The sequence below is a fragment of the Pithys albifrons genome, chromosome 18 (assembly GCF_047495875.1).
Source record: "Pithys albifrons albifrons isolate INPA30051 chromosome 18, PitAlb_v1, whole genome shotgun sequence".
NCBI lineage: Eukaryota > Metazoa > Chordata > Aves > Passeriformes > Thamnophilidae > Pithys > Pithys albifrons.
Genome location: NC_092475.1, coordinates 7,353,110 through 7,380,957, shown reverse-complemented (window position 1 = coordinate 7,380,957; position 27,848 = coordinate 7,353,110). Strand labels below are relative to the sequence as shown.

The 27,848-nt window shown below is 42.0% G+C and overlaps 1 protein-coding gene across 3 annotated transcripts; it reads right to left on the bottom strand.

Annotated features, from left to right (window-relative positions):
- Positions 1-881: 881 nt before the first annotated feature.
- On the bottom strand, positions 882-27,577 carry ZNF217 (zinc finger protein 217). 3 transcript variants are annotated; one of them, XM_071572601.1, is made up of 6 exons: positions 27,465-27,577; positions 12,681-14,473; positions 10,482-10,607; positions 8,084-9,673; positions 4,626-4,747; positions 882-3,355 (listed from the first exon to the last, which is right to left on the bottom strand). In XM_071572601.1, exons 2-5 carry the CDS (start codon positions 14,077-14,079, stop codon positions 4,641-4,643), a joined length of 3,222 nt encoding a protein of 1,073 aa, XP_071428702.1. In that variant the 5' UTR covers positions 14,080-14,473; positions 27,465-27,577; the 3' UTR covers positions 882-3,355; positions 4,626-4,640. The 3 variants fall into 3 exon arrangements, with proteins under 3 accessions (XP_071428702.1, XP_071428703.1, XP_071428704.1); XM_071572602.1 differs by lacking the exon at positions 27,465-27,577 and adding an exon at positions 26,901-27,406; XM_071572603.1 differs by lacking the exon at positions 27,465-27,577 and adding an exon at positions 26,513-26,862.
- Between the last annotated feature and the right edge of the window lie 271 nt (positions 27,578-27,848).

Here is a 27,848-nt window from a genome sequence, read left to right as displayed (position 1 = left end):
ATCTCATTTTCCCCAGTAATCCTAAATCATATTAATATCTTCCATAGGAACTACTACTTTAGATGTTACAAATTAAGATGAAATTGAATTAAATGTACTGATTTTAATGTCATGAATGCACTCATAACTATTTTTTTCCCCTGAGAACCATCTGCAATTTAGAGACTTGCTAATCCTAATTAAATGCACTTTTCTCAAGTGTGTGCAAATGAACAGAGAAATCTGCTCGGGAAAGCACTTGCAGATTTTCCACTTCCACAAAGGGGAAGAAGAAACTGTTTTGTGATTTAATATTAGATTTCCCTCCTAAGTGAAAATGAGTGTTGCTGCTTTGCCATTTCAAGATATCCAGCAGTCTGATGATGGATCTGAACTGGCACTTCACTAAAAGCAGAGGAGGAAGAGCCCTCATTCCTTTCTTGTATCCCACCCAACTACATTGTCACCCAGCACCACACAGAATGCCACCCTAACCACAGGTCACACCTGCAGTGACACTCCAAGACCCCTTTGTGGGCCACAATTTCACTTTTACATCGTTTTGTCCTCAAGCTCCCACAGTTGGAAGGTTCATGCTGCCCAGCAGAACTGCTTTAAGTCAAGAACTTGGCCCAACCAAACTTCAGCAGAGCCCACCCAGCCCAGCTGGGCCTGTGACACAACCAGGCTGTGCCCACCCATTTAGTGCCCTTAAATGGGGCTGATTTACCCTGGGGCTTTCACCTGGGGAGTTCCCTTTCTGCCCAGGATGAGCTGCCTTTCCCAGCTGCCTTCCCAGCTCATGATCTACTTTGGACACGTGGTCAGAGGTGTTGGTGAAGGGTGACACCTCCAGAAAGCTGCAAGAACGCAAGACACCTAGAAAAATTTTTGGAACATACTTGGTTTCAAAATCAATTGATAATTTAATACAAATTCTTAAGTCTCACAAAAAAGAAAATATATATGTATGTACACACAGAGAGTCCCCTCATAATGTCATTACCACAAAAAATGCATCCAATAACTGGATTTCCTTTCTTGAAGGAAAATAACAAAGCAAAGAAACCAAAGGCTTCTTCATTACTTCAAGTTTTCCTCACAGATGGATTTTCGGGGGAGTGACTCGGGGTCTTCATGTAACAACTGAATTTGGTTTTGGTTACTGGCAGCTTCTCCCTCTCCCCCACCAGAGCGAACAGGACAAAAGGTCAGGTGAACATGAAATTCCAGTTAACTCCTTTTGAGCTTTAAAAGCAAGACACAGAAACCAGTTTTGCAAAACACCAAGTCTATATTTACATCCACATGTAATAATATACTCAACTAAAGTGAAATACATCATAAATTAAATGAGTATTGTGTGCCTACTGCTTGACGACTTCCGGTTTCAACAATTAAAATAGAACAAAATGGAATGAAAATAAATACATTTTTAAAAAAAATCAACAATTTGTACCTCTATATATGCACTGTTATTTCCAAAGAAATACAAAACCAGTAGTATCCCAATAGTTAATACTGATGGGCAAAGTGTGTTCTGAAGCACAGGGTGGTGCTGCCATGGAATAGAGTCTTCAGGTCCGTTCTTCCATTCCAACCCCCCAAAAAAACCCTTGAAAAACTGTACCAGCATGAAGGGAGATTAAAAACAAACAAGCCTTAGGTCTGTTTGCTGAAACACGTTAAAACTCAGCCCTGCAGAGGGGAACAAGCCCAGACCACCTGGCACAGGGCAGGACAGGGACAGCCAGGCATTCTACAAACTCATGGAGAGATCACGCAAAAAAATAGATCAACCATTTTCCAAGTGAATTCATCTTCAAAAAATAGGCTATAAAAGTGCAAAACTAGGAAAACAAAAATCTAGATTATGTACATATGGCTCAGCTTATGAACAGGAAAACAGGTCAATAGTGTACAATTTCCTGATACACAGCACTTCATTCCATTGCCAGCTCACAGAGACGTTAAAAAGAGGTCCCAGACTCAGGAACTAAAACACACAACTGGAACATCCCAAGTTGCATCATGAAAAAACAAAAGAGTTTCTAGGTTTTGCTATTTTACATTTGCTGTATGAGGGAAGAGAGCAAAATGAACAGTGCAAAATATTTCTGTTGTTGCTGTTGCTTTACTAAAATATATGGAAGTCAAAGCCAGGTCCAGAAGGAGTTAACTCTTAACTACAGGTTTCATGAGGAGAAAATAGGAAGGCAAGTCAAAATATGCAACAGTTCTGCTTTACTGGCTGGTAACTGGCCATCTTCCCTTTACAAAAATTAAACTGCATGTGCATTAGAAAAAACTCTTGCTGTCTTCACAAAAAACATAAAAGGAGATATTCTCCCATTTACAGGTTATTTCTCACTCATTTCAAACACCCAGCAGATGCTAAAACTTGACATCAAGAAGCTTCCAAGCACAGTCAATAAGGCTTCACCAGAGCCACATCCCTTTTGAAGTCTGGAGATCCCATATTTGTATTGCAAGTCTTGTCTGTGACTTTACAACTTGGACAAAGGTGCAAAGTAGTTTTTTCTCTAAATGTAACTGTGTGGAGCTTAGTACAGAACTAAACCTCAGAAACATTTCTATCAGTATCATTTCTCAAGCCACTCCTAGGGATTTTCTGCTGCAAAGTTTGCATGTTGGGAGAGATGTTTAAGAGGCTTCTCTGAAGAACAGCAACCAATGCCAAGAGAATAATCCAACCATACTTCAGGAAATCCAAATGTCAAGTATTGCCTGATCCTTGCATTTTAAAATATGCTGGAAACAACCCTAGAGAACCAGAGCCCTCCAGCACATCGTGGTCCTCTCACACACAAGGCAGATCAGCACAATGTCAGCACCGTTGCTTTAATGTTCACAACATTTATAAACTGGACAGTTTCAGACAGTTTATTTGGAAGTTGTTTTAAAAAAAAAACTAACATAGTTCAACAGGAAAAAAACAGATGAGAAACTTTCACTTTTATGAAAAAGGAGCATTAAAAGCCAACAGGATTTCAACTTCACTATTTACAGGTTACCTGAGGTGCAATGATATATATTCTTTCAAAGAGAAACTCTTCAGCAGCGCTCAAGTATGTAAAAATAGAATTCCTACCTAATATTTGGTCAATTAATTCTAATGAAAAATACTCATCAATGTCAAGATATACATTCTCCACACACCTTCATAACCCAATTGTTTAAACTACTTTTTATGGCTATTTGGGTACAAAATGTTAAAAGAGCCAGTATTATAAAACTGTAGTGTTTCTATATACAGTACAATCACAGCTTAGTTCAGTAGCTTTCACCATTTCCTCTTCCTCAGGGGATGAACTGCAAGTATAACTCCATAAAACATGCACTTGTGTCCTTAGACCTGGGGGGAAAAGAGGGGAAAGGTAAGTTTGTGGAATATAATTATAAAATAGTACAGCAAATTTTTTCAAGGAGTAACTTTAAAACATAAGGGAAATTTCTTCCACACTCTTGCTCAGTGTATTTAGGAATTGATATTGCCATACAAGGTCTGAATATTTAATTTTCCAAATAAATGCTGGCAATTAAGTCTAGTTTGAAAGATACTCAGCCCCAAGTAGAGCTACAGGCATAAAATCAAGTTAAAACAGCAGAGCTGGACACAAATGTGCTTAGTAGGGACAATGAATGCAGCAAGATTAGAGGAATATGAAGAAATAAAGCAGAGTACTTTAAAAACTGTCAACTGGATGTCAGATAGCTCTGTGCCCAAGACATGTAAAAAATCTTTCCATAAAATAGTGTGTGCTGGTCCAGGTGCTACAGCATTCCAGACACAGCTCCTTAAATTTGAATGAGGAAAATTATCTGCAGCCCTGGCTTTGAAAAAAAGCACAGAGATGTATTTGTTTATAGTCTGAGAGAGCACTTGTCTCCTGAGCAGGGAAGGATGCTGCAAACACAGCCAGGCTGCAAAGTTCCCAGACACAGCCACAGCACAGGAATTCACAGCACCAGGATAAAGCTTTTCCCTGACTTCTTCCCTAAAAGGCTACACTCATTCCCACCTGTTAAACAGAGGGAAAACTATTTAGAATGACCTCTGCAGTACCAAGACAAACTGTCCAGGAGCTGTGAGGACACGCTCACTTCTCCATGAAGTAATCCCAATCCCCAGCAGTGTACAATGAGCAATGTCTGCATTCTCAGGAAGGATTAACCTACATTTTCAGGAAGGACCAACCAATACCCTCCCACAGGACTCATGAACTGTGATCACAGGCACTTCCTCTCATTTCTAGTTTTCCACATGTTCCCCCATCCCCAAGGTCTGAATTAAGTCAAAGTTAAAGCAGAAAGTCAAAGTTAACTTTATTGACTTTATTGGTATTGTAACTAATTACTATATTTATCTTGTTTTAGCCCTCCCATTTCTCTGCAAAAAGGACCATTTTATTTACTTATTACACAAACCATTACCACTGCTCAGAGCAACCAATGCTGCTACACCAGCACTTGGTTGACTTTGTAAGAACAAGAGAGTTTGTGTCTTTGCAGCTCTTGTGGTTCAGACTTTCACAACCTCCCCCCTCAAGCTGTGCAGCAACCTTTGATGCCAACAGTACATAATGCAAGATTTAAGCAACAATTAGTTCAAAAGGTTTGTTTACCATTTCTTGAAAGATTTACTTGCTCTCACTGGGTCTGAAGCGTGAGTTCCCCACGAAAGACTCATAACTCCTCTTCTGCAGGAGGCTGTTGGGTAAGTGTTGGTAAGACACTGATCTCTTCCCTAGAAAAAATCAATTTAGAGGAGTTGGAATTATTTCCTGCAAATCTCAGGTCTGCATCAGCATCCAGAACCCCAAAATAGCACAGATGCCTCGACAAATCATCTCACTGTCAGATATTCCTAGTCTTAATTAATGATTATATTTAATTCACTATACAAACCAAGAAGAATAAAAAGCATTAATTTAACCACTTTGTGCTAAGCTTTATATACGTGATGTCCATCTCCAATTTCACTCATTTTGTCTTTATTTTGGTTAACTCATCATAAAGCAGAGGCCTCACCTAAGGAGGTGTCAGTGCTGCAGGACTTTCTATACCTTGATGGCTACACATCCAGTTCCTGCATTTGTTTGAAAAGTGAATTTTTGACTGAAGGAAAATTGGGGATACTTAACTGTTGCCATCATAGATTATATGGTGCTTGTGACACTTTAAAGAGTGTTAATATACATTTACTTGAAGCCCTTTGTTAAGCAATTTGCAATCCAGTATACAGGTAGTTTCATGTTTATCTGAGACCATTAATTCAGATTTATATATGTGAAATCAATGCCTGTTCCATATTAAATCTTACTGGCTTAAGCAAGCAGTCAAAAACACTTCATAAAATTAAGGAAAAAAGTCCAGAATTACTCCCACGGGATACAAAAAGCCCAACTGCCATCCATATTCCATGAAAGCTTTAAATGCAGCATTGAAAAAAAAACAACCTAGCAAGCTTTAATTAAATTAAAATGGCAACGCTAAATTAATATTTCAACAGAATCTACAAAGCCATTGGAGTGTGTCACGAGCAAGTGTCAGTTAATTTGCAGCCTCTGCCAAATCAATCAGCCAACAGGTTATCCTGGATAACATGTTGCCATTGCAAAGGCAACTAATTTGAACATAACACAAAGTGAGTGGTTTCAGAATGTTTCTGTCTCTTCGGGGCAACACGGGATGGCAGAGCTTACAAGCAATAAGGGAAGGCAACGTGCCTTAATCAAGTTTGCCAAGTGGAACATATTCTCATGACAACTTGATCCAGGATTTAACATACGACAGAACATGCTCACAGGACCTAAATAATGTTGCCACAAGGCACACGGGCCCTTAGAAAAAGGTTTTGCCATCATGTTTTATAAGATCACCAGAGTTCAAAAAAGAGAGTGCAGAAAGCTGCAGGTCTGCACCTTTGCATGTGATGTCTTACAAAACACAGCTCTGAGGAGCTGAAACTCTTGGCAAAATAGTTGTACTTTAGCTTTTTAACAAAAAATAAAATGGATTTGCAGAAGACTTTTATCTTCAGTCTGCACCCACATTAAAACTCTCAGACTGAGAGGTTTCCCTGGCTGCTGCTCTCAACAATTAGCAAGTTTTGGGTTGGGTTCTTCTAGGCAGAATGGCTGGAAAACTAAGAAACTGATCTCACAAACCTAAATTTTAATTTTTTAGTGTTTTTTATTTATTTATTTTGTTTACATCTTACTGCAGGGGGGTTTTATTGAAGTTGCTAAGGAAACCTATAGACAGGGACTTGCTTCTCAAGTCTTTCCAATGCAGGGAACAGCCATAAAAAGTTGCTTTCCTTGCCCTGGTAACAAACAATGAAATCTTTTTTTTCTATGACAACAACACTGTCAAAATTAGTTGCATCCATAGTTTTGAGAGCTCCAAATAACAAGAAACAGTGAAAAGTTCTTGACTGGAGTAGTTCTCCAGGTTTGCACCAAAGAGGAGGCAGCAAAGGAGGTTTCTCTGGCAGGCAGGTGGAGCTCCCAAAGAAGACCAAGGTGGATTCCAATGACATCGTTGTTTAAAAACAGTGTTCCATGAACTCCTCTCTCCACAGCCTGACCTGGCTGGCCCTGCTGACACAGCAGGAGCATTTCCCATCCACACACACACAAATGGGACCCTCTATTTCATCCTCTCAGCTCTCCAGAAATCCAAAGCCAGCAGCACCATTTGTCCTCCTGGCCATCCCTGTGCATAACCCAGAGCCCAGTCTGCAGCCCCACAGCAGCTCCTGGTACAGCTCAGGCTACACAGACAATGCTCCTCATTAAACCAGCCATGAACTCCACAACCTCTTCAGTGAGTGATGTTGGCTTTTCCTTATCCACCCCCTACCAAGCCTGCAAACAGAACTGGGACACTTTCCCTCATCCTTCCAGAACCCACTAGGCAAGCCTGAGTATTTATGTGTAAATCTGATATGTATTTGAAGCCCCCAAACTAAAACAAGCAAACAAAAACCAGAACAGAGTTAGCAAATATTTTTTTCTGCCCCAGAACTAAATGTAGATTTAATATTTTGCAGTTTTTCCTGACCTAAAGTAACACACCCCTGCTTGTTTTGGGCCCAGACTGCTTCAGAAGAGTAACTTCACTGCTTCCAGAGAATGGGAGTATTCAGAGTTCAGGAACTTAACAGACTTTAAGACTGCACAGCACACACACACACTATTCAGTTTTATAATAGGAACTTCATTTCAAAATTCAAAGTCCTGTATTTGTAGCTAAGTCCATGCTGACCTCAGCTGTCATAAATACCACCTTCTACAAATAGTCAGACAACTGCTTGAATATCACCCAGCACCTTTTTATCTTGGCCTCCGGCTAAGTTTTGAAAATGTTGACCAAGAACAAAACACAAAAAGCATCTATTTCACACATAAAAGTACCAAAGTTCTCCCAATACATCACAAACCATTTATCTCTGCTAGGCCCAGGGATTTTCCACAGAGCATTAGTGCACCATAATTACAATAGCAGAAACCTGTTGTCTTGATTTAACAAAGAATTCTGTTCCTACAAAAACATAAACATTTAAAAACTCCCTTGAAGAAAGAAATATATGATTTAAATCACAGTTTTATGATGTGCAATATATCCTTTTCTGCTATTGAAGAGAACAATTGTCCATGACAGCTTTTTCTTTCCTTTTTTTTTTTTTTTGCTAAGAAGTTTCATTAATATTCCAGATGGTCCAAGACTTCTGGTATATTAAACAGAAAGGCTCATTTCATATCCTGGATTAGGCAACATGTCTGGAGTGCTCTGATGAGCAAACAATACATGTTTGCTATCAGAGCCCCATGGCAGGGGGGAGGAGGGAACTTGAACTTCAAATCCCTCTTTAAAATTCAGCCCTTCCATGCCTAATTCCTCAAGCCAGGAGTTTGCTAAACCTGGATTTTAGATTTAAAATCCGAGCACTGACTGGACTTGGTAAAATGCTAAATACAGCTTTTTTTTCTCTGTCTCAGGGTGGGTACACATTTATATTGCATTCACCTTGCTCTGTGACACTGTAGAACATTTAAGGAGGGAGGAGACACTGTACCTTCTCCTGTAGAGCTGGTCACTTGGCCATTGCTGGATCCACAGGAACCGTACAGAGATCCAGAGCCATACGGCTCGTAGGGTTTGAGAGCAGTCAATACACTGGGAGGATCAGCATCATCTGAATTCAGAAGCCCTTGTTTGGTTGGCAAAACAGAGGGTGCAGGTTTGGTGCGAGGATATTCCTGAGGTAGCAGATTTGCATATCTGTTTGCAACACGAAATCTGCTCATTTCGTATCTCCTGTAATTAGCCATGGGGGAGTCCATGTGGTCAACAGCTACCAGGGTGGGTTTCATTCGTTTGGAAGAGGGCTCACCATAGTCTAGACTTGCATTGCTCCCAGATTTACTACAAAGATAGTCCCTTCCTCGATGACAAGCCCAGGCAGGTTCATTTAGGTGAGAGTCAAGAACCCCATTCATGCTGTTTATTAGACCAGACTGAGTCACTGGGGCACCCAGAGCTTTTATCTTAGATTCAGGTCTTTTTACTCTGTCCAGCACTGGAGAGATGCTGGAACCGGAGTGCACTTCTTGCTGAGGTTGTCTATAGTTATTTGCCTGAGCTCCAACATTACTTTGCTGTTTATGAAACTTGAGGTTACTGGGGGCTGTGCTGCTCGACTCGGTCGCTGCAAAGAGAGGGACCTTGTTCTGTGCCAGAGGACACTGTTTAGCCTTCCCTGATTGCAATGGTTTCTGCAGTGGAGATGGGGAAGCCTTATTTTTGTTGGAATTAGGAGACAGAGGAAGCACATCCTTGCCCAGCAGAGCTGGGGGACACCCCGTGCGCCGGGCCTTGGCCACAGCCTTGGTTCTGTAGCCGTTCTTGTTAACGGTGTCAGGGTTGTACTTGTGCATCAGCCTCTGGTGCATCATTAGAACTTCGGGGTAAAATGTCCTGTAAGTACAGAAGGGGCAGGTACTGGGTGCTATCAGGCCTCTTGTTGCAACCACTGAGCATTCCTGTGAAGTCTTGCTGGATAAGTCCAAGGGCTGCTCGTGACAGTCCACGACAGATTTGTGTTTGTAGTTTTCGGGGCACTCTTGCACATCGTTCACATTTTTTCCACCAATAAAAGCACAGATGTACTGGACATCATCTTCCTCTGATGCCACAGAAGCCTTTCTCTCTCTTTTATGAGGAACTTTAAGCTGAGCTTCCTTTGTTTCCTTTTCAGTCTTTAGTTTTTCCACATAAGCAGTGGGCAAGTTCTCGGGTATTTGACTGGAATTGTTACAAACAGAACCTTTGTTTGATTCCCTGGAATTGTTTTTGATTTTTAAAAAGACTGTGCTGCCTATTGTATTGCTTAAGGACAGAACTTCCTTTTGCTGCTTGGCAGGTGGGCAGCTCTCAGCATCTTTGGCACCATCAAAAAGCCTCTTCAGGTTTTTGGTTTCTTGAGCACCATCAGCAGCCAGTGAAAGCACCGTCTCCTGACTCCGTAACGAAGCTTTGCTGTCACTCTTCACGTCTGCAGCACTGTCACCGTGCCTGTCCTTGTGATGTCTCTCTAAATGATACCTCAGTGAAGTTTTCTGTGCTGCTGCATACTCACAGAATTCACATTTGTACGGTTTTTCACCTGAAACACAGTTTCACCAGTAAGTCTGACGCATTTTGAAGTCTTGAACACAATAAAGCACAAGGAAATAACAGACTCTTAAAACAGTAAAATAGATTTGTCTCTCTCCTCCTGCAGCCCCAAACTCATATAAATCATTTGAACAACATCATCTCATTGCTTTGACTAACTACAGTGACATCTTCTGGCTACAATGGAGATGTTTCTCACCCGTTGGCTGTGGATGGAGATGGAGCTGACAACGTGTTTGGCAGAGATAAGCAAGAAGTGTAACTGTGGGTCAACTCCAACAACTTGTAGCCCTTGATCATACCACAAGTGTGCTATTCAGCAACACAAATGGCACAGCTCATCTATAAATAGAGCTGCTTCAGAAGAAACAAGGACATGCAGAAGTAAAAGAGTTTCCCTGGTCACAGAAAACAAGAAGCTGAGTTGAAAACCAGACTCAGCTTTTGCCCAGGCAGCAGCAGCTGGCAACCAACTTCATACTTGGGAAATGGGCTTTCTTAAAATTAAAACCAAGTCCAAAACTTGTTACTACACTGCTAAAAGCAGAAAAAAAATCAAGTTTCAAAATACATTGTGGGTTTTTTTAACAATTCTTAGTGCAATTAGCCCTATTCATAAACATTTACACTTACATATATAATTAATTCTAAGAAATTTTAATTGCAATAACTTTTTAGGACTGGAGAAAACCTTGTTGTTAATATCAATAATTTTGAAGGTAACTTCTGTTTTTCTATTTTAAAAAAAAAAGTGGATTCAGCACACTTCCCTTCCACAAAGGTGAAGCCTCCATTACCTGTATGAGTTCTGAGATGAATATTGAGGTAATAATTGGAGCGAAAATACTTTCCACAGTAGCTGCATTCTCTGGAAGTCCCAAGAGTTTTAACTTTTGTTCTTTCCAAACTATCTTCAGTTTTATCTTTGGAAGAAAACACAGACATGTTCTAAAGAGCAAATGCAAATGTGTAGTCATGTTTAAAACAGTAACTATTTTAACTGTCTTTTTAAAGGGAAAAAACCACAGAATGATGAACTGCTGTCAAATCCTACAGTCTGCAAGTATCTTTTGTTCTGATCTCAGAGCACAGGAGTTAAAACATTAAAGTTTAAAAGTTCTGTGTCCAGGAGCACCGTCATCCGTGTCTGTAACAAAGGAGCCCAGAAAACAAGATGCAAAACTAGGGCTCAAAGAAGGAAAAATGTTATCTATGCTGAGCTACAGGAATTTGATGGAGAATGGCCCATCTCAAAAACTCACAGAGATCATAAACTGCATTATTCTATTACAGGCAGTGCTTGAATTAGTGTGAGAATCATGATTCTGAATAAAAATATGCTGTGAGCACATAAGGAGGTGTTTTGAGGAAAGACATAGAAGAGAAAGATGCAATTTTTTATTAATTCAAACAATATTATTTCTGTGCTAATCAATATTATCTGTAAAACAGCATCCCTAGATTTGATGAGTGATCTTTCCTGAGAAGCACTGATGGTTAAACTTGGAGAAATATCGAGTGGAAGCGACAGGGGAGGGACATGGTATTCCAGGAACAAATTGCATGGATGGCCAAGAGGTTCCACTCCAGTGCAGCAGCAGCAGGTGCCACTGGAGGGCGGCAGGGACAGGGAAATGGGAGAGCAGAGCCCTCCCAACAGCACCGAGCAACGAGACTGCGCTGGCACGTTCAATAAAAACAGAGACAACTGCAGCAAAACACCCGAGTCAGTCAATCTGGAAACCAAGAGCAGGAAGGAGACCTTTGGCTTGAGTAAGACTTTGGATGCTCAATAGTGAGCCTCAAACAGTTCTTTGAGGTTGCTACGTGTTGGAAAGGTTCTCTAGTGGAAATGCTACTTTGTTTGGCTCAAGTCTGGCTAAGCTGAGCTGGAGCTGCGTTAAACAAACACATCATGTCTCAATAGCTGTGACTCAGCACCTCACACCAAAATCTGTTGTACTTTAGGATAAGAGCTGAGAAACAAAACAAGCACGTTAACATTAGGTAATAATTCCATTCCTTTGTTACTGGAGGCAAAATAAAGGGCTGCACATTACCAGAAATGGAAAAGTCAGCCCTGTGTGTGTGCCAGGACATTCTGTACGTCGTGTCTTTCCTTGAGATTATGCAAGTGTCTGTTCTTTAAATGCCGACTCGGAGCATGTCACACACAGGAATGTGAGATTAGCTCAAAGACTCTTTGCTATTCCTTTCTGTCCCCAGACATGCAATCTTTTTCAATTAAGGAATCATTCAGTATCACTTGCTTTTCCAAGACACTGTGACATGCAGAATTAATCCTGGGTAATGTACAGATGGAGCCCATCCACCGTCAGCAACTCTTCAAGGAGGAGGAGTTAAATATATACCTTACACACATGTCCACATTAAGAGCCTCCATGTCCTTACACAACTGATTTAAACTTGCTGGTTCTGACATTTAGGCTTTCAAGTTACTTACTGTTCAAAACAAACACAGAACTTGCAGTTTGAAAGAAAAAGTTTTAAATTATTCTTTACTTCTCGGGGTATTAAAAACTGCTGGTATCAAGCACTGAACACTTTATGTGCTTACAAAATGGAGAGGGGGAAAAGTGGAACTGCAATAATTTCTTCAGAAATACTCTGGGTAAAAACATGTGCTGAATAAGAAGGGATAGGCAACACTACAAAGCATCCAGTAAAGAGGGAGAAGGGGTGAGGAAACAATGCCTTTTCCTACACTGATTGTTATTAAAGCTATTCCAGTGATTCCAGTAACTCACAACTGCAAGAGGGCCCAACACAACTTCAAAGACCTTAAAATGGTCCTTTCTTTCCCTGTCATTTTTCTCTTTTCTCTTTCCCCCACCATAACATTTCCTATCAAGTTTTTTAACATTTCCTTTTAAGTTTTGACAAAATAACAAAGACACAATGCACTCTTTGGCTCTAAGGAGTTCCTTAACAATTCAACAGCTACTTCAAACTCAAGTGCTCCAAACTCTCCTCACCTAAATGAATTGTTTCCGGGAGCCCATCTTCAGATCCATCTTCAGAGCCTCCTTCCATTCGCTCTCCTGCTCCGTTTTCCTCCAGGTTTGCAATTATATCAGCACAGAACGTCCTGGATGCAGCTGAAGTCTCTCCATCAGTCCTCCTGTCTCTCTTGTGCACCCTGGAATGAAGGACTAGCTGGTGGTATGTTCTGAAGGCTTTCCCACACTCGGAGCAGTGTGTTGGTTTCTCTTTGTTCTGGGATGATTTAGGATCCATCTCTATAGAAGGCACTTCACCACCTGGATGTTTCAGTTTGTCTTGGGTTAAGTTACCATTCCCTGTGTAACTGCTGTTTTTATTTACTTTTGACTTCCCTGTAGTTTCAGCCTGGCTACCTTTATTTGCATTCCAAATTTCACACAGTTCTTCTTTATCAGAAGATGACTCATCATTGTCTGTACTTCCTTCTTGCCCTGGTTCTTTCACTTGGCCGTGGCCAACTGCAATCTTGCCTTTGGTAGCCAGCTGCCATGCTTGGTATGTGGTGAAAGGATCCAGTTCAGCAATCCATTTGGCAGGTTTCTGCAGTCTGTCCTTATCTGGAACTGAATTTGGTCTCAAGTTCAAGAACTGGAAAAATTCCTGGGTTTGAGATGTTTCTTCTGCATCCACTTCAGCAGTCACTTGGGGGCTTTCACCATTGGCTACTGATTCTTTGGTGTGCACTTTGCTGTGCTCTATTAGAGTCTCTTTATTATGAAATAGGAAACCACAAACCATACAAATTTTGTAAGGTGACGTTACATTTTCAGTTACATGCTCCTGCACCACCTCATTTATTGTTATGGGGCCTTCAGAACCTTGTTGGTGCTTGTTCCTGGAACCAGGCTTTCCAGTGTGTGTCCTCATGTGATTTTTGAGGAACCAGGGCTCTTTGAATCTTCGGCCACAAACATTACACCAGTATGTGAAAGAATCTTTATGCTTTTTCATGTGTGCCTCAATGTCAAAAGCTTTATCAAACGTCTGCCCACAAACTTTACAGCTGAGTTCTTCGCTGTCCTGCTCGTTGTTTGGTGAAGGCAAGTTTGTTCTTACCTGGCATTTATCCAGAGGGCTGAGATACTCTGCCTCAACCCTCAGCACAGCTGGCTCACACAGAGTGGGCCTGTGCTGAGTTAAAACGTGCTTCCCAAGCTCTTCAGGATGTTTGAAGGTCTCGTCACAGAACATGCAGTCCAGGGGCATGCAGCCCTCAGCCTGCATGAGGAACTTCTCCTGCAAGCTTTTGTAAGAAATGGTGTTTGTTCCCTTTATTGTCATTGAGGCGTCGCTGTTGTCCATCTGTGCCCCCACAGTACTGGCTATTCCATCGGGCCCTTCCATGTATGCCAGGAGGGGCTGTGTTGGCATGATTCCTTACCTTCTGTGCCCTCTTACATGTCTCACTGGAAGGCTGCAGGTCTTTGGGGGTGCTCACTCATCACAATAAGGACACTTGTAGAGTTCTCCAATATGTGCTTACAAGTCTGCTGAGCTGGAAAACCTCTGCCAGGAAAACGTTTTTTTTTCCACAAGCAAAAAATGATTTCTTGTTCAGCTTTATGTGCTTTCACACATCACTGCAAGCACATCCATGGGTTCACTCAGTGACGGAATGAGGTTTCTATGGAATTGTTTCTTCAGAGTTTTCAAGTCTACAGATACAGTCAGTTGCACTTAATTTTGTTGTACAGACATTTCAAAATAGTTGCATTGGACAAAAGACACTCAAGGCCAAGTTCAGTGCCACAAAGAACTCCAGCACCTGGAAAAGAGAGAAAAGAGTCAGACTTTTCCAAAGAGAAGGATTGTGTCCCAAATAATGAAAATACTAACAACTACCAAGTGCTTTTGAACACAGAGGGCATATTTTTAAGAGTCAGTGAGGGATAACTAAACGGTACTATGGTCACTTTTCTACCTTCCACAGCTGAAATAGTTTGATCTTGACCATCTCTCTGTTTTCTTAGCTGGGTTTCTGTGTTATAATTGCTACAGAACAGCAATACTTTGTCTGTCTCTTCTAAACTTGCTCCTACCAGTTATATAAAGCTGCTGAAACCATATTTCAATACACTCCTGAATTCATAACCAGCAAATGTAGCAAGCTCAAGTAACCTTTCCTTGAACCTGTGAAACCACAATAAAACTTCACTTGTTTGTCCTCTAAAGGCTGTTGAGCAAAGGACTTTTTTTTTTAAGACCAGACAGCTTGGAATCAGCTTTCACAGTTCTGGTACACAGGAAGTGTCAGCACAAATCTTTGTATGAGGGACTATTCACTAGTACCACACTCAAAGCTTTTCCTATCACCCACAAAGTTACAATGCCCGAGACAATTCTGGGCTGCTACAGTTAGAACATCTCAAAGTTTGATATAAACTGATACTGTTTAAGATTCCACAAGATTAAAAAGGGTTACAATGCAGTTAATCACAACTCCAATAAGTCTCCTAATGTTATAAAGTTTGCCAACAGCAACTCCTGGCCATCACTCTGGGCTGACAGATTAGTTTTGTGGAGTTCAGGACTTGATCAAATTTTCAGATAAAGGAAAAGTCTAGCAACTAAAGACAAATATAAATGGAAGCAGAATCACTCAGAGACAAGATACATTTCCAGATAAATTAGTATCTACTGAAAACAATTAATTCCAAATCTGACTTGAAACTTTCAAAAGTATTTCCTAAGAACCAGCTGGCCAGTGATCACATGACATAAATTAACATGCCCCCAAACCAGGAGGAAATTATTGCTGCCAGTTGCTTATCTTCCATTTCTCTGCATCTCCAGAGCTTAGAAGTATCTTCCCTGCCCAGTTCTCTAACCCAGCTTTAAACAATTAGCATATTTGATGTCAAGAACCTTTTTTAACTCAAGTTGTTCCATGCCAGGGCTAAAGACTCATCTCATGCTAAACACAAATGGAGGAGCCTTGGGGGGTGAGGTGGAGAGTGGAAGAGGGGACTGACAGGCTGGTGGTAGTAGCCCCTGGATGTTCTGCAGCCAAGGGCTCTTTTCTAACTACGCCCTTTATCCCCATTTTCAGTTTTATCACTGTCATGATTAACACTTCCTCCTGCATCATGACTCAAAAATCCTCTCTAACAGGCAGGCTGAGGCTGTGGAGTGACAATTCTATTGCAGTCCTTGCCTTTCTGCCTTCCCTACTCAGTTCTGACTTTCATTCTCTCCCCATAGGCATCTGAAGAAACTATAACCAAAGTTTGAAGCTGAAGTATTCAAAAAGCTTTGCCTTTTGTGAAACAGAAGGAAAAAACAAATCAAAGGGTGCTGGTTAGCATGTTTTATTGCAAGTTTCAACTTGCCTTTTTGTTCTATTTCTACTTTAGTTTTAAGAGGTATTTTTTATCCAACTGGGCAACATGCTGCAGCAAAGCTCAGTGACTATCTGCCTGAAAATAATTTAGTTTCAAACAAAAAAAAATCCAGGCAAGATGAAAAAAATGGAACAAACTTAAGAGTTGACTGCATTTTCTTTCAGAGCTACAGGGAAGTGCTCTGCAGGAATAGGTGTAAGAACCATCCTACAGAGAGGCCAGAGGCGTTTCTGGGGCATGAAGGCAGATCCAAAGGCCAGTGCTTAAAGTCCCACAAAGTGAATTGCAGATTTGTCATCCACTATTTCCTTGCAAACATAGAAAAGGCCAGTTAGGGTTTACTATGCCCCAACTTTGCAGCACTGCCATATATACACAAGTGAGAAACAACAATTAAGTCACTGCAAAGAGAAAACAGATGAAAAGAGAAATTCACACTCAGTCCCTCGTCCTCCACAGCACTGAGATGAAGGAGAACAGAGGATCAGAGCTCCTCCTAACAGCAACCACCACCACACAGCTCTCCTCGAACCCAGCCTGGGATGATACAAACACTGAGAGCCACATCCTTCAAGATTTATTAGAATTTAAGGGACAGGCACAGATCACATCTAGGGAAGGCCTCAGGTTGGTCACTGATGTGAGAAATATCTACCTCAAGAATGTTTTCTCTCATCTTTTAAAAATGGGTCTGATTCAATCTCAGCTGTAAAAAACTAAACCTGTCACCACAACCACAGAAATACAGAGCGGGCAAAACTAACAAGGGTCATGAGAGGAGTTCATCAAGAGTTTGGGTCCAGTTTTACTGGGGAGCAATAGGTCTGAACAAGCCCTTTGGAGACTTTTTCCGTGGTCACAGCACTTTGTAGCCCTCACCAAGCTGTGCTGGCTGCTCAGGGCTTTCCAAGCCCTCACTGCTTTTAATAGGAGGCTCTGAACAGCTCTAAGAACCAGCCACAGCTCATCCTCTAGGCAGCACTGCAAAGCAGAGCAAGATATTCCTGTTTTTGGAATCTGAAATGCCTATTTGCAGTTCAGGCAACCATTGCTCTTGGACACAGAGAAGGCAGGACCTACAGAATGGGAGAAACACTGCAGGTAGGCATTTCTGAAGGAAACTGCAGATGGAACTAGACAGAATTGTATTTAAACTGAGAGAGAAAATGAATAAAACTACTGGAGTCAGGAGGTGAGTTAGAAAGTTCTAGTCTTGTATCTGGTGATTACACACTTCACTCTGATTAGATACATGGCTTTTACAAGCAGGCAGGGTTTTAGGCTCTTGTTGTTTAGACAAGCCAACACACGCTGCAACTGCAACCCAAATATCTACACCAGGATTTTATCCATTAGTAACCAACCTTTCTTCCCAGTGAAGATAATGTGCCTTAGATTTGAGGACCAAAAATTGCTGATTAATCACATTCCTGTTACTCAAAACCCTGTAGGCAGCAGGAAAACTGTCCAGATTTGCCTCAGTTGTTGCCTTCTGGGGAGAGTGGGGACAACCTGCAGATTTGCCCAGCACTGTGACCATGGCTGGAGGTCTGTGCATGAGCTCAACACAAAAAGCACAGCACCTGGGTTTCTGCTGTCATCTCTCACTTTCAGAAGGCACAAGAACAGACACACACCAGTATCAGAGATACTCAGTAAAGGCTCAGAGCAAAACAGGAAATCCTTCCTTCCAACAGCTGAAAAGCTGTAACTTTGCTACAGATGAACTCAAGGTTGAAAATAATCACTTATCCCACCCCACAAGAAAACTTGAGTTCTGCCTTCCCTGCCCATCTGTAGATGTCACCATGTACCTCACACTGGGGCCCGCGGGCTCCAGGGGCTGCTCCAACACTCCAAGCAGGGCAGGAGGAACCTGCCAGGACATTTCCTGGCATGGTCTGTCCAGAAGTGCCAAGTTCCTCTCAGTTCCAGGATACCACCTATTGTACTTTATCATTCCAACAGCCCAGAGCCTGAGCATTCAGCAAACTTCAGTTCAAACTGAGTCGTATTTGGCTAAAGGGCCTTTAGCCAAGTATTTCAGCAGGTTCACAGCAATACCCATTACATTTATAAGCACCACAAAACATACCTAAATAAAGATTCCACTGGACAGATGAGAACATCTTCTCATTGCACTTGCCACACAAACTAAGAACCACACCAAAACCCTGCTGCATATAAATGGATTATTAAAACAGAGAATTTTTTAATTAAGTGCCTGTAGAGAAATTTAATTTATTTTTATTAAATTACACAACCAAAGACAACATATTACAGTCTCAAATATTTCTTTGGGAAATGACCTATCAGAAGTAATTTTATTGCAATTCTACTTCCTGCATTTCAAAATTTCCATGAATATGTAATAAAAACTCGAGACACACCTTTCAGAGAATAGCAAAGTCTAACCATTGAATTTCCCATTTTAAACATTACAGAGCACTGGGAATAACAGCTGCATTCCAAATCTCAGGAAAAACAACTATTCCTTGCTACTCCTGTGCTGGCAAAACTATTGTTAAACTGTAAAAAGCAAAGGGGAACAATTACAGAAGTTAAAGTAGTTACTGCAACACTTTCTGAAAAACAGAAGTGAGAAAACTCCACGAATTACAGCCAAATCCATGACATTCAGCTACACTTCTGCACTGGCAGACAGAGATCCAAACAAAACTACCTCAGCAAACCCTTCCATTCTCACATTCAAGGCCAGCAGCAAAATTATCACTGTTTAACAGATGACAAACTTCTTTCAGCTGCTGCAGATCAACCACCTCAATTTTCAACTGTGGCTGTTTGACTTGAGAAACTTTCATGTAATTCTCAATTCCACTTTGCAAACAAAGAAAAAACTTCAGCTTTCCTCACATTTCAAAAAGTTCCAGGATATGAGGAGTCATTTTACACAAAATGGTCCTTTCCCTTGGTATGTTTATAGCCCAGAAGAGGTTGTTGGTAAATGGATTTTACACTGCTGACTCCTTAATGGAAATTACAAGTTAAACACTTTTTTTTATTTCAATCTGAAAGTTTTGCCTTTTCAGAATAATTGTTCCAGTTTTGCATAATGAACTTAATCACTGAGATTACAAATAATATTATCTGGTTTGTGTGGGCACAGCTACAGTGAGGTGTAACACTGACCACAGGCAGAGTAGCTCGTGCATCAATAAATACAACTTCAAATCCTCAAATAAAACCTGAGCTGAGGCTGAGCAAAGCTTACTTAGAGCACTTTTTTAATATACATACATATCATTGCATTAAGCCAAGCCAGTTGCACCACACCTGGCACACACAGAGCAGGTCAAGCAGAAAACACCATCCCTAAATAGCTGATAACAATATCCAAGAGCTCCAAACTTTTGAGGTGGCACCTCCAGCATCCTGAGCTTTGTTTGCACAACCCACGAGCAACACCAGCCCCGTGTCGTGGCATCCACAAGCTCCTACACTTACAGAGTGAAGCCAAGTGTTATTGTGAGGCTCTAATTTACCAATTGCTCCAAAAGGTGTGTCAGATTTCCAAAATCCACAGCGTGAAATTTCAGATTTGTCTCTGCAGGTACCAAGAGTTTACGGCAACCACGGAACTTCCTTTGTGCTTTTAAGAACCACCCGTGGATGTCACACCTCGGGCCATCAGTTATTTTCCTCTGTGAGACAGAAATGCTCTTCTGCCCCAGCTTGAGGGAAGGACAGTCCCTAAATTCAGGGAGGATGATGCAGTATTTGCTACACAGAACGTGACCTTATTTCTGAAAAAGTACAACTGACCATCTGCCCACGCCTGAAATGACGGCACTGGGAAGTTCGGAAAGTCAGCCCAGATAAAACCTGGTTTTGTAGAGCAGCACAGAAGCCTTTAACTCTCTCCTCATTACTGGGTGTTCTGCTGCTTTCCAGGGAGGGCAAGAGCTACTCCCTTCCAGCTTTTAACAGTAGATCATTTCACACAACTTCCCAGTGTGCCCTTTGCATGTGAGCGCAACACCTAATGCAGCTTCTCGTTCCCACCGAGGCTTTTACACCAACTGTTCAAGTACAAAACTGTTTTTAAATACTTTAACAGTTCAGTTTGATAAAGAACCAACATGAGCACTTGTAAAGGAAATGGAGATTCAGGGGGAGGAAGGGGAGGAAGAGAGTTGTTTGTTTCAGTTGCAGGAAAGATCAAAACGAAGATGTTCAGGTTGAAAAGAGAACATAAAAGATGACCCTAAATTGGAATTTCCACTCCCTAAATCTGCAAATTTAAGTGCCCCTCGTTAGTCTTCATCCTTCAGGCTTGAAGATTTCAAAGTTATCCTAAAGTTAAACTCTTAGAGGGGTTTCATGGCTTATCCTTTTTATCCTCTCTAAGAGAGAAGCTCAGTTACAGTCCCTTCTAACAACTCTGCAGAGATTCCCAACACAATGACACCAAGACAATTGACAAAAACAGAACCAAAGGAAGAGACACATACAGAATTCCAGAATATTATCCAGGCATTTCTACACACACTTCAGAAAGATTTTAGGTGGAAAGCTCTTTTGTAGTCAGACAAAACAGACACACATGTGAGTTATTCTCCCCCTGAAGTCCAGCAAACAGGATTTTAATCACCAGTGGAAAATAACTATAGTTAATAATGAACAATATTAGGAAAACTCCCTCCCCCCATCTCAGACATCTATACTAATAAAAACAAAGGATATCCTTTCTCTAAAAAACCTTTTCCTGTGGAGTCCCTTTTTCTTTAAGGCTATATGTCTAACAGTGTTTTGGCAGAGGATGGATGAGCTCAATGTGTCTCCTCAGTGAACTGAATGCCTCCTCTATCAAAAGATGTAATTAGTCCTTTTAAAGCAGGGCACATATAAGCTTGCATCATTTTGCACATGTTTTTCCTCCACTGAGCAAGAGTAAATATAAAAGAGACTAATTCTTGGCATTAAAGGAGGAAGTGCTACAAATAAGTATTGACTTTTAAAGTTCAGAAGGACTGCTCTAACTGCCAGATTTTTTTCCTCTCTTCCCTCTGATCAGGAGAGAATTTCTCAGGAACCACACAAGGAAAGTGAACTTCAGACAATATGAAGTGGCCAATACCTGTTGTAGAAAGGCTGGAAGACACAGGAGTGATCCTGTTTGAAATAAGTCTGGGCCACATTTCACCACTGCTATAGGATGATGCAACTTCATTAAATCAAGAAGTTACATGCACTTAAACTGGCAATGACCCCTTACCTTACAAAACAGTTTATTGTTCTCTCCACAGCAGGTAAAGGCTCTTGGTGGAATGACTGATACATTTTTATTGTTGAGTCAGTCTCACCTTACACAGACTGCCTCATGTGTTTAGTCTTGGTTTTCATTTAAAAGAAGATATTTTCAGAGACCATAAAAGGAAATTTGACTTTTTTACTTCTTGGCAGAGGGATGTAAGGTCTCTCCAGCAGCCACAACTACAAAGAACTGCTAAATTCAGTTTACCAAATTAGACTTAATTCCTTATTACTCAAGAGCCAGGAGTTCCTCTGTAGCAATTATGACAAGTTGCATCCCTTTGGGCAGCATAGGTGAAATAACAGGAAAAGAGATTGTTTTACTATTCCTGTATTTGAGACAAGTGGTTACTTCCAAAGGGTTCCCTTTATTAAGGTCATTAATCTGCCCTGTGCTCTCACCTGGTTTCAACTCTGAATCTACCTCTTACCCAACACACTCAAACCGCTGCACGATGGAAGAAGCAGCAAAATCTGATCCCTCTTCTCTGCAGAGCCCTTGGAAGTTGCCACTTTCAAACACATCCACAACTTGATATTTGCAAAAGTCAGTCTTGGAAGATGGAAAAAGGCACATGGTCCAGGGAACAGACACTGACTGGTACTCCCTCCAGTCATGCTGGATTAGCATCTGGAGATATTAATATATATAAAAGTGATAGAAACAGACACTTCCAACAGCTGCCTCCTTCCTCCCATGCAGGTGGGAGATGTCCCAGAGAGCCACAAATAAACCTTTTTAATTGCCCAGCCCTACTTCATCTCACCCTAGTGAGCTGCAGAGATGTATGTGATGAGGTACCCAACAAGTTGGGCTTCACAGTGCCAGGGAAAGGAGGGGCAGCATCCACAACAAACTGACCTCAACAGGCACTCACATACCAAATGCTTTTAGCATAAGAAACAAAGGGTTACAAATGAATAGCAAAGATAAACTGAAATTTGGGCTTCTCTGGACCACTTTACATCCATTTTCCTTATGATGTATTAAACATCAGCCTCTGGTGTAGATCTAATTTGCTTCCCCCCCGTGCACCAAAAGAGAGAGACCAACAGAACCCCCAGGGCTTCACCCCCCAGTTCTCAACTATCAGGATACACTTTGAGCACAATACAAGGGCTTCAACTTCCCTTCTGTAACTCATGTAAGAGGCAACTGTACTCTCTTTATTACACTGAGAAATGCCAGTGTACCTATTGCACATAAACAAACTCAGACTTTGATACTTTTAGTTACATAAAATCTTTAGCACATAGAAAATCACTATCCAGTCAATTATTCACTTTTACTTGGATGGTGTTCTGCTCAAATCTTGAAGTCACACTGATCTAGGTAGATTTCCCTGCATATTCTGACCACATTTCCTCTTGTTCTTTCTTTTGAAATCCTCAAGGCAGCCTGATAACCAATTCCATCTCCTGCAATAAACTCAAAGGCATTGTGTTTTAAAAACAAGTATTTCACCTGTATTTTTCATTTCAAACTCATTTTTCCCCCAGCACACGTTGTTTTACTTTGGCAGTCTGCTCTTATCAAGCCACTTAACTTGCTGCCCCTCTTATAAAAAAAATAAGAAGGAAGAATCAAGGGCTAGATTTATGATAAGCAATAAACTATGCTCTGACCAAAGTCATGTGGCTGTAACAGTAGAAGTTTTAATGTATTTTCGCCACTGACATACACCCACGTTTGGCATAAACAAGTTTCATCAGCAACAAAAGGCGATTATTTGGCAATTTCACTGAAAAAAAAAAAGTTGATTACTAAAAGCAAATTATTTTGAGAGAGCAGCTTTCTGTTTGGAGATGCATAAAAACCTAGGTGAGGTTAGGCTGGAAAAGTGTGTTTGGTGGTTTTTAATCCTATAATACAACATAGTATTGAGACTCTCACATAGCTTGGTCATATCCTTTTCCTTACTTTTGTACTCAGTTGCAAATCTCTCGTGGTATGAGTCACATCTCCCTCACTGCACACACACAGTAGTCAGCAGAATCCCCTGAGCACACTCAGGCACCAGGAAGAAAAACTTTTTTTGTTTCTAAAGTCACCTTAAAAAAGGGGGGGTGAGGTGTCCCAGGTCATCAGAAACGCCCCAAAGTGCAGGGAAAGCAAAGAGCAGCTGGAGGTGAAGGCAGCTCTGAGATGGGGCAGAGGAGCTGCCTGGAACAAACAAGAGGCTGAGCTGGCACATGGCAGCCCCGCTGCAACCAAAGGCCTGCGATATTTAAAGACAATACCTCAACAGTTAAGTATTACAGCGTTTTAAGTGAGATAAATAAGCATAAGACACAGGCAAATATCCTCGGTGATTTAATCATCCTGAAAGCGGCGTGGAAGTGTGAGGGGGAGTTCAAAGGTCAAACTCTTCTTTCAGCTTCTTGCAAAGAAAAGAAAGCTCAGCCCATTTTACCTTGGGAAGGGGGGGCTGCTCCCTCCATATGCCAGCATTTCATAACACAGGAAAGAGGGAGTGCATTTACATGGCCACTGTATGGAATCCTTTACCAGGACAATGAATTCCAAACCAAGGTTCAGGTTAGAAAGAGCTGGGACAACAGAAAGTCCCAAAGAACAAAGGGAAGTTAAAATGTACTTAACATTTCCCCCAGAGCTTCTTAATTGCAAACTCTCGGATTTTTTTGTAACTAAAAGTTTACTGTAATCACTGTTTTGAAAGTCTGAAACCCACAGTTCCCTTTTAAAATTATTTTCCCCTGATCACAGTAAAAACTTAACACTTTGTATACAATATGGTATTAATCTATCAACATAGTTCTAAATTAAAATAGAAGAGAGATTTCTGAAGAATAAAGTGGTCAAAAAAGGAATTTTTTGAGCGTGATCTAAAGAAAGGGGAAACCAGAATCAAGTAACCTTTTGTGTAAGACACTCTTTTGATAAAAAGGTGCTAAACTTTGTTATCTTCCTCTTTCTAGCCCCTACCCTAAATCTTGCTCTCCCCACCCCTACACCAAAACAAAGCAAAGCCAAAAAACATTATTCACTTACAGCGAAAAAAAAATCCTCTAATGCAAAGGCTGGAAGCCATTCTCTAAAGACTACTTAATATGAAACTTTGTTTACAAGATACAAATATAGCCTCCTTACCACACTCAAAACCAGAAAACAGCCACTTATTTAAAGAAATGCTTTTTCTATTTAGATCAACAAGGACGTAGGTATTCATTTTAATTTTAAATTCGGCCCCAACAGTGCCATATGAATGCTTTAAACTCATCTATGATATGCACTGTTTGAGAATGTTTAAACAAAGGAAGTAGGAAAAGCCTTAAAATACACAGCAAAACTTAATGGCTTCAAATTTTAAAATATGTACTGATTGCAGCATGGCAAAATTATTCTCTTATGCTCTCAGTCAGCCTTCAGAAAGAATAAGTGCAGTCAGTGGAGTAATTTGTCCCACTGGAAATTCTGTATAAAACATCTACCTAAAATAAACAAGGTTCGCAGCAAGAATCGTCAGTTGCCATTAAGGACACACCTTAAAGTTCTTACCACACAGTAACTACAAGTACAAACTAGTGGTGACTGTTTGCTACTTTTGTCTTAAAAGTTAATGAGATCAAATTCACTCCTCAGTATCAGATCCTCAGATCATTTTCTTCAAAAAACAGTAGACAAACAAGCCCAAAACACGAACATCCAGGGTTTGAGTGGCTGTGATGTGTTATCAGAAAGCCTGAGGTTCTTGTAAAGGCGACTGGAAATATTCACATTTAAACGTGACACCACGTTATAGTAAAAGGTAAAATGCTGAACTGCTCAGAATCTGGAGCTCTGGTACTGGAAGGCAGCTGTTGTTCCCCTGCCTTTTCTTTTGTTGTGCTTAATCTCATGTCAAGTCATTCAACCAACTCCAAAGCGATGAAGACATAATTGAACAACCTTAACTAAAAACTGATCTACTGTTCCTAAATAGCCATATATGCTGTTTAAAGATTAAAAAAAAAAAAAAAAAAGGAAAAGCTAACATGAAAAAGAATCCACAGAATATAAATCAGCAACTCTGGTGCATGCAGAAGAGTTGCCTGGCTGGAGGCCAAGCCAATCAATAATCACTGTAATAACCGTGGTTCTAAAGTTATTTGTTTTTCATATTCATCACCTCAGAAACTCAAAAAGGCAAAACTTGAAAACTCAGAGACACTGATTTCAAGAACGAGCTGAGAGATCTATAACCCAAGAAATTTTGCACAGCATTACAACATTGCTCATTAAAAAAATATGTTGCAGAAAGATCAGTGATCACAAAGCCACATTCCTGCTACAGTTCTTAAAATATTGACTCAGTTACAGAACTAGTAAAGGGGAAGAAAAAAAAACCCTCCTCCACCCTTTCCCTCTTCCCTCCCCCTCTGCCAAAGAATGCAGTTTATCCTACTTATTTGCGACTGTCCTTTTCTATTATCCAAGGAAACGCTGAAACCTTAGTGTGGACATCACAAATTAAAGTCTTAGTCGTATTCCCAAACCTACAGTTAATAAGAGCTCCTAAGAGCAATAAAACATGGCGTTAAAGCATTTGCAAGCCATTGTCATAGCCCTGTGCTCTGATACCTTTGCAGACACAGAACCAGCCCCCACCAAGCCTGCAAGCATTGGTCAGCAAGTCAATGCCTGCTATTCAACTTGTAGTTAGGCGTTTTATTTCTGTGTCTTCCAGATCATATCACTCCTGCATTTCACGGCCTAATAAAATGTGAAGAATGATATGCTCCCTCTCTCCCCCCTTTGCATCTGAAACTGCGTAATGTCCCCCTCTTCTTTTTCACACATTCTTACAAAAACTTCCCTTTTCACATACTTCTATAAGAAAATATTTCACTGCAGCTACTCTTCAGTTCCTATTTCTATTTTCGATTTTCACTAGATTCTTCTGCTCCTGCCTCCCCCTCAAACCCACTGGTAGAAACTGATGTAGTTTTAAAGCTCTCAAGGTCATTTCAAAAATGAAAAAAAAATAATGCCTTTAAAAACCCTCTAAACATACAAACCCCCCAAACTGAACCCTTTTCACATTCAAACGCCTTTCATCAGCAGATCAATAACCCAACATAAAGATTTTTGTTCCCCACCACTTCAAAACTATTACACTTCAATTCAAATACTTACAGGGAGTCACACAACACATTTTATGGGATGGCTCATTAGAGAACATACAGACCTTACTTTGGCTGCAGGTTTTCTGTCTGGGCAACAAACAAACAAAAAACCCTCACAGCCCAAAACACAAAGTCCAGGAGGTATCACGGAAGAGGAATGAAATCCAATCTCTGGATAGTGTAGAATTTTATTGTCCTCGCCTGGCAACCTCTTTTGTTGCTTAAGGAGTCAGTTGAGACTTATTTATTAATTTTCTAAACTTCCTATTCCTCTTTAAGAAAAAAAAAAAAAGAAGAAGAAGAAAGAGGGACACGATGCTGAAGAAATTATTAGGAAGGCTTCGGTCTTTAGAAGACAAAGGTAAATGAAACAAAAACTGGCAAAACGGATCAATAAACTTTTCATTAACAACCCCCCCCTCCCCACCCTCCGCCCCATGAGCCACTTACTACAAATCCTTCTTCCAGGAACATCTTTGACTCACAAAGAAATAAGTCTCTTCTCGGTCCGCACACCCCTAGCCCGGGAGGAAACCCCCCCAGCCCCGGCGGGGACCCCCAGGTGTGGGGCGGCAGCTGCTCGGGGGGAGCAGCGGCAGCGGGGCCGGGTCGGGAGAGAGCGGGGGCCGCGCCGGGCCGGGCCGGGGGCGGCGGGAGGGGCCGGTACCTGCGGGCCGGGTCGGGTCGGGCCGGGCGGGGCCGGGCACACACCTGGACCCTCCCCCACCGCCGAGCCCCCACACCTGCCCGGCCGCCTCCACCGCTCCCGCAGTGCCCGGGGCAACGCGGGGAGGGCGCTGCGAGCCCGCAGTGCCCCACACGGGGGGTGTAAGTGCGCCCCAAACCCCCTCACACGCCCCGGCCGCCAACGGCCCCGCCGCGCCGCCTCGCCCGCACCGCCCGCCCCTCACGGCAGGGGGGGCCCGAGGGACGGGGCTGCTCTCCCCGCAGGTGCCCCTCGGGGGGCTCGGGGGATGCGGAGGAGCTCCCGGGGCGCCCCCGGCGCTGCCTCACCTGTGGCTGTGCCCGCATGGCCGGGGGCGCCGCGCGGGGGCGGCCGGAGCGGCGCGGGCAATGTTTGTAAACGGCCCCGCCGCCGCTGTTGCTCCGGCAGCCCCGGGGCACGCCCCCCGCGCCGGGACACGCCCCTGATTGGACACGCCCCGGCTTGGACACGCCCCTTATCGCTGCTACACCCCCTGATTGGACACGCCCCGATCTTGGACACGCCCCCGTGATGGACACGCCCCCAACCTGGACAATCCGCTGTTGGCCACGCCCTGCTCTGACCACACCCTTACTCCGGGCACTGTGATTGGCCCTGTCTCTGTTGGTCGCGCCCATATTCTCAGTCACGCCCCCAGGCCACGCCCCCGCGGGCACAGCCCTTTTAGTACA

Bases quoted from the DNA above. Each gene is read 5' to 3' on its own strand.
- ZNF217 (XM_071572601.1), bottom strand. From the start codon at position 14,079: ATGCCAACACAGCCCCTCCTGGCATACATGGAAGGGCCCGATGGAATA. The intron at 9,674-10,481 runs GTAATGGAGGCT...ACTGTGTTTCAG, and splicing joins TCATCTCAGAACTCATACAG to GTGAAAAACCGTACAAATGT. The intron at 4,748-8,083 runs GTACAGTGTCTC...GATTTTTTCTAG, and splicing joins GACCAGCTCTACAGGAGAAG to GGAAGAGATCAGTGTCTTAC.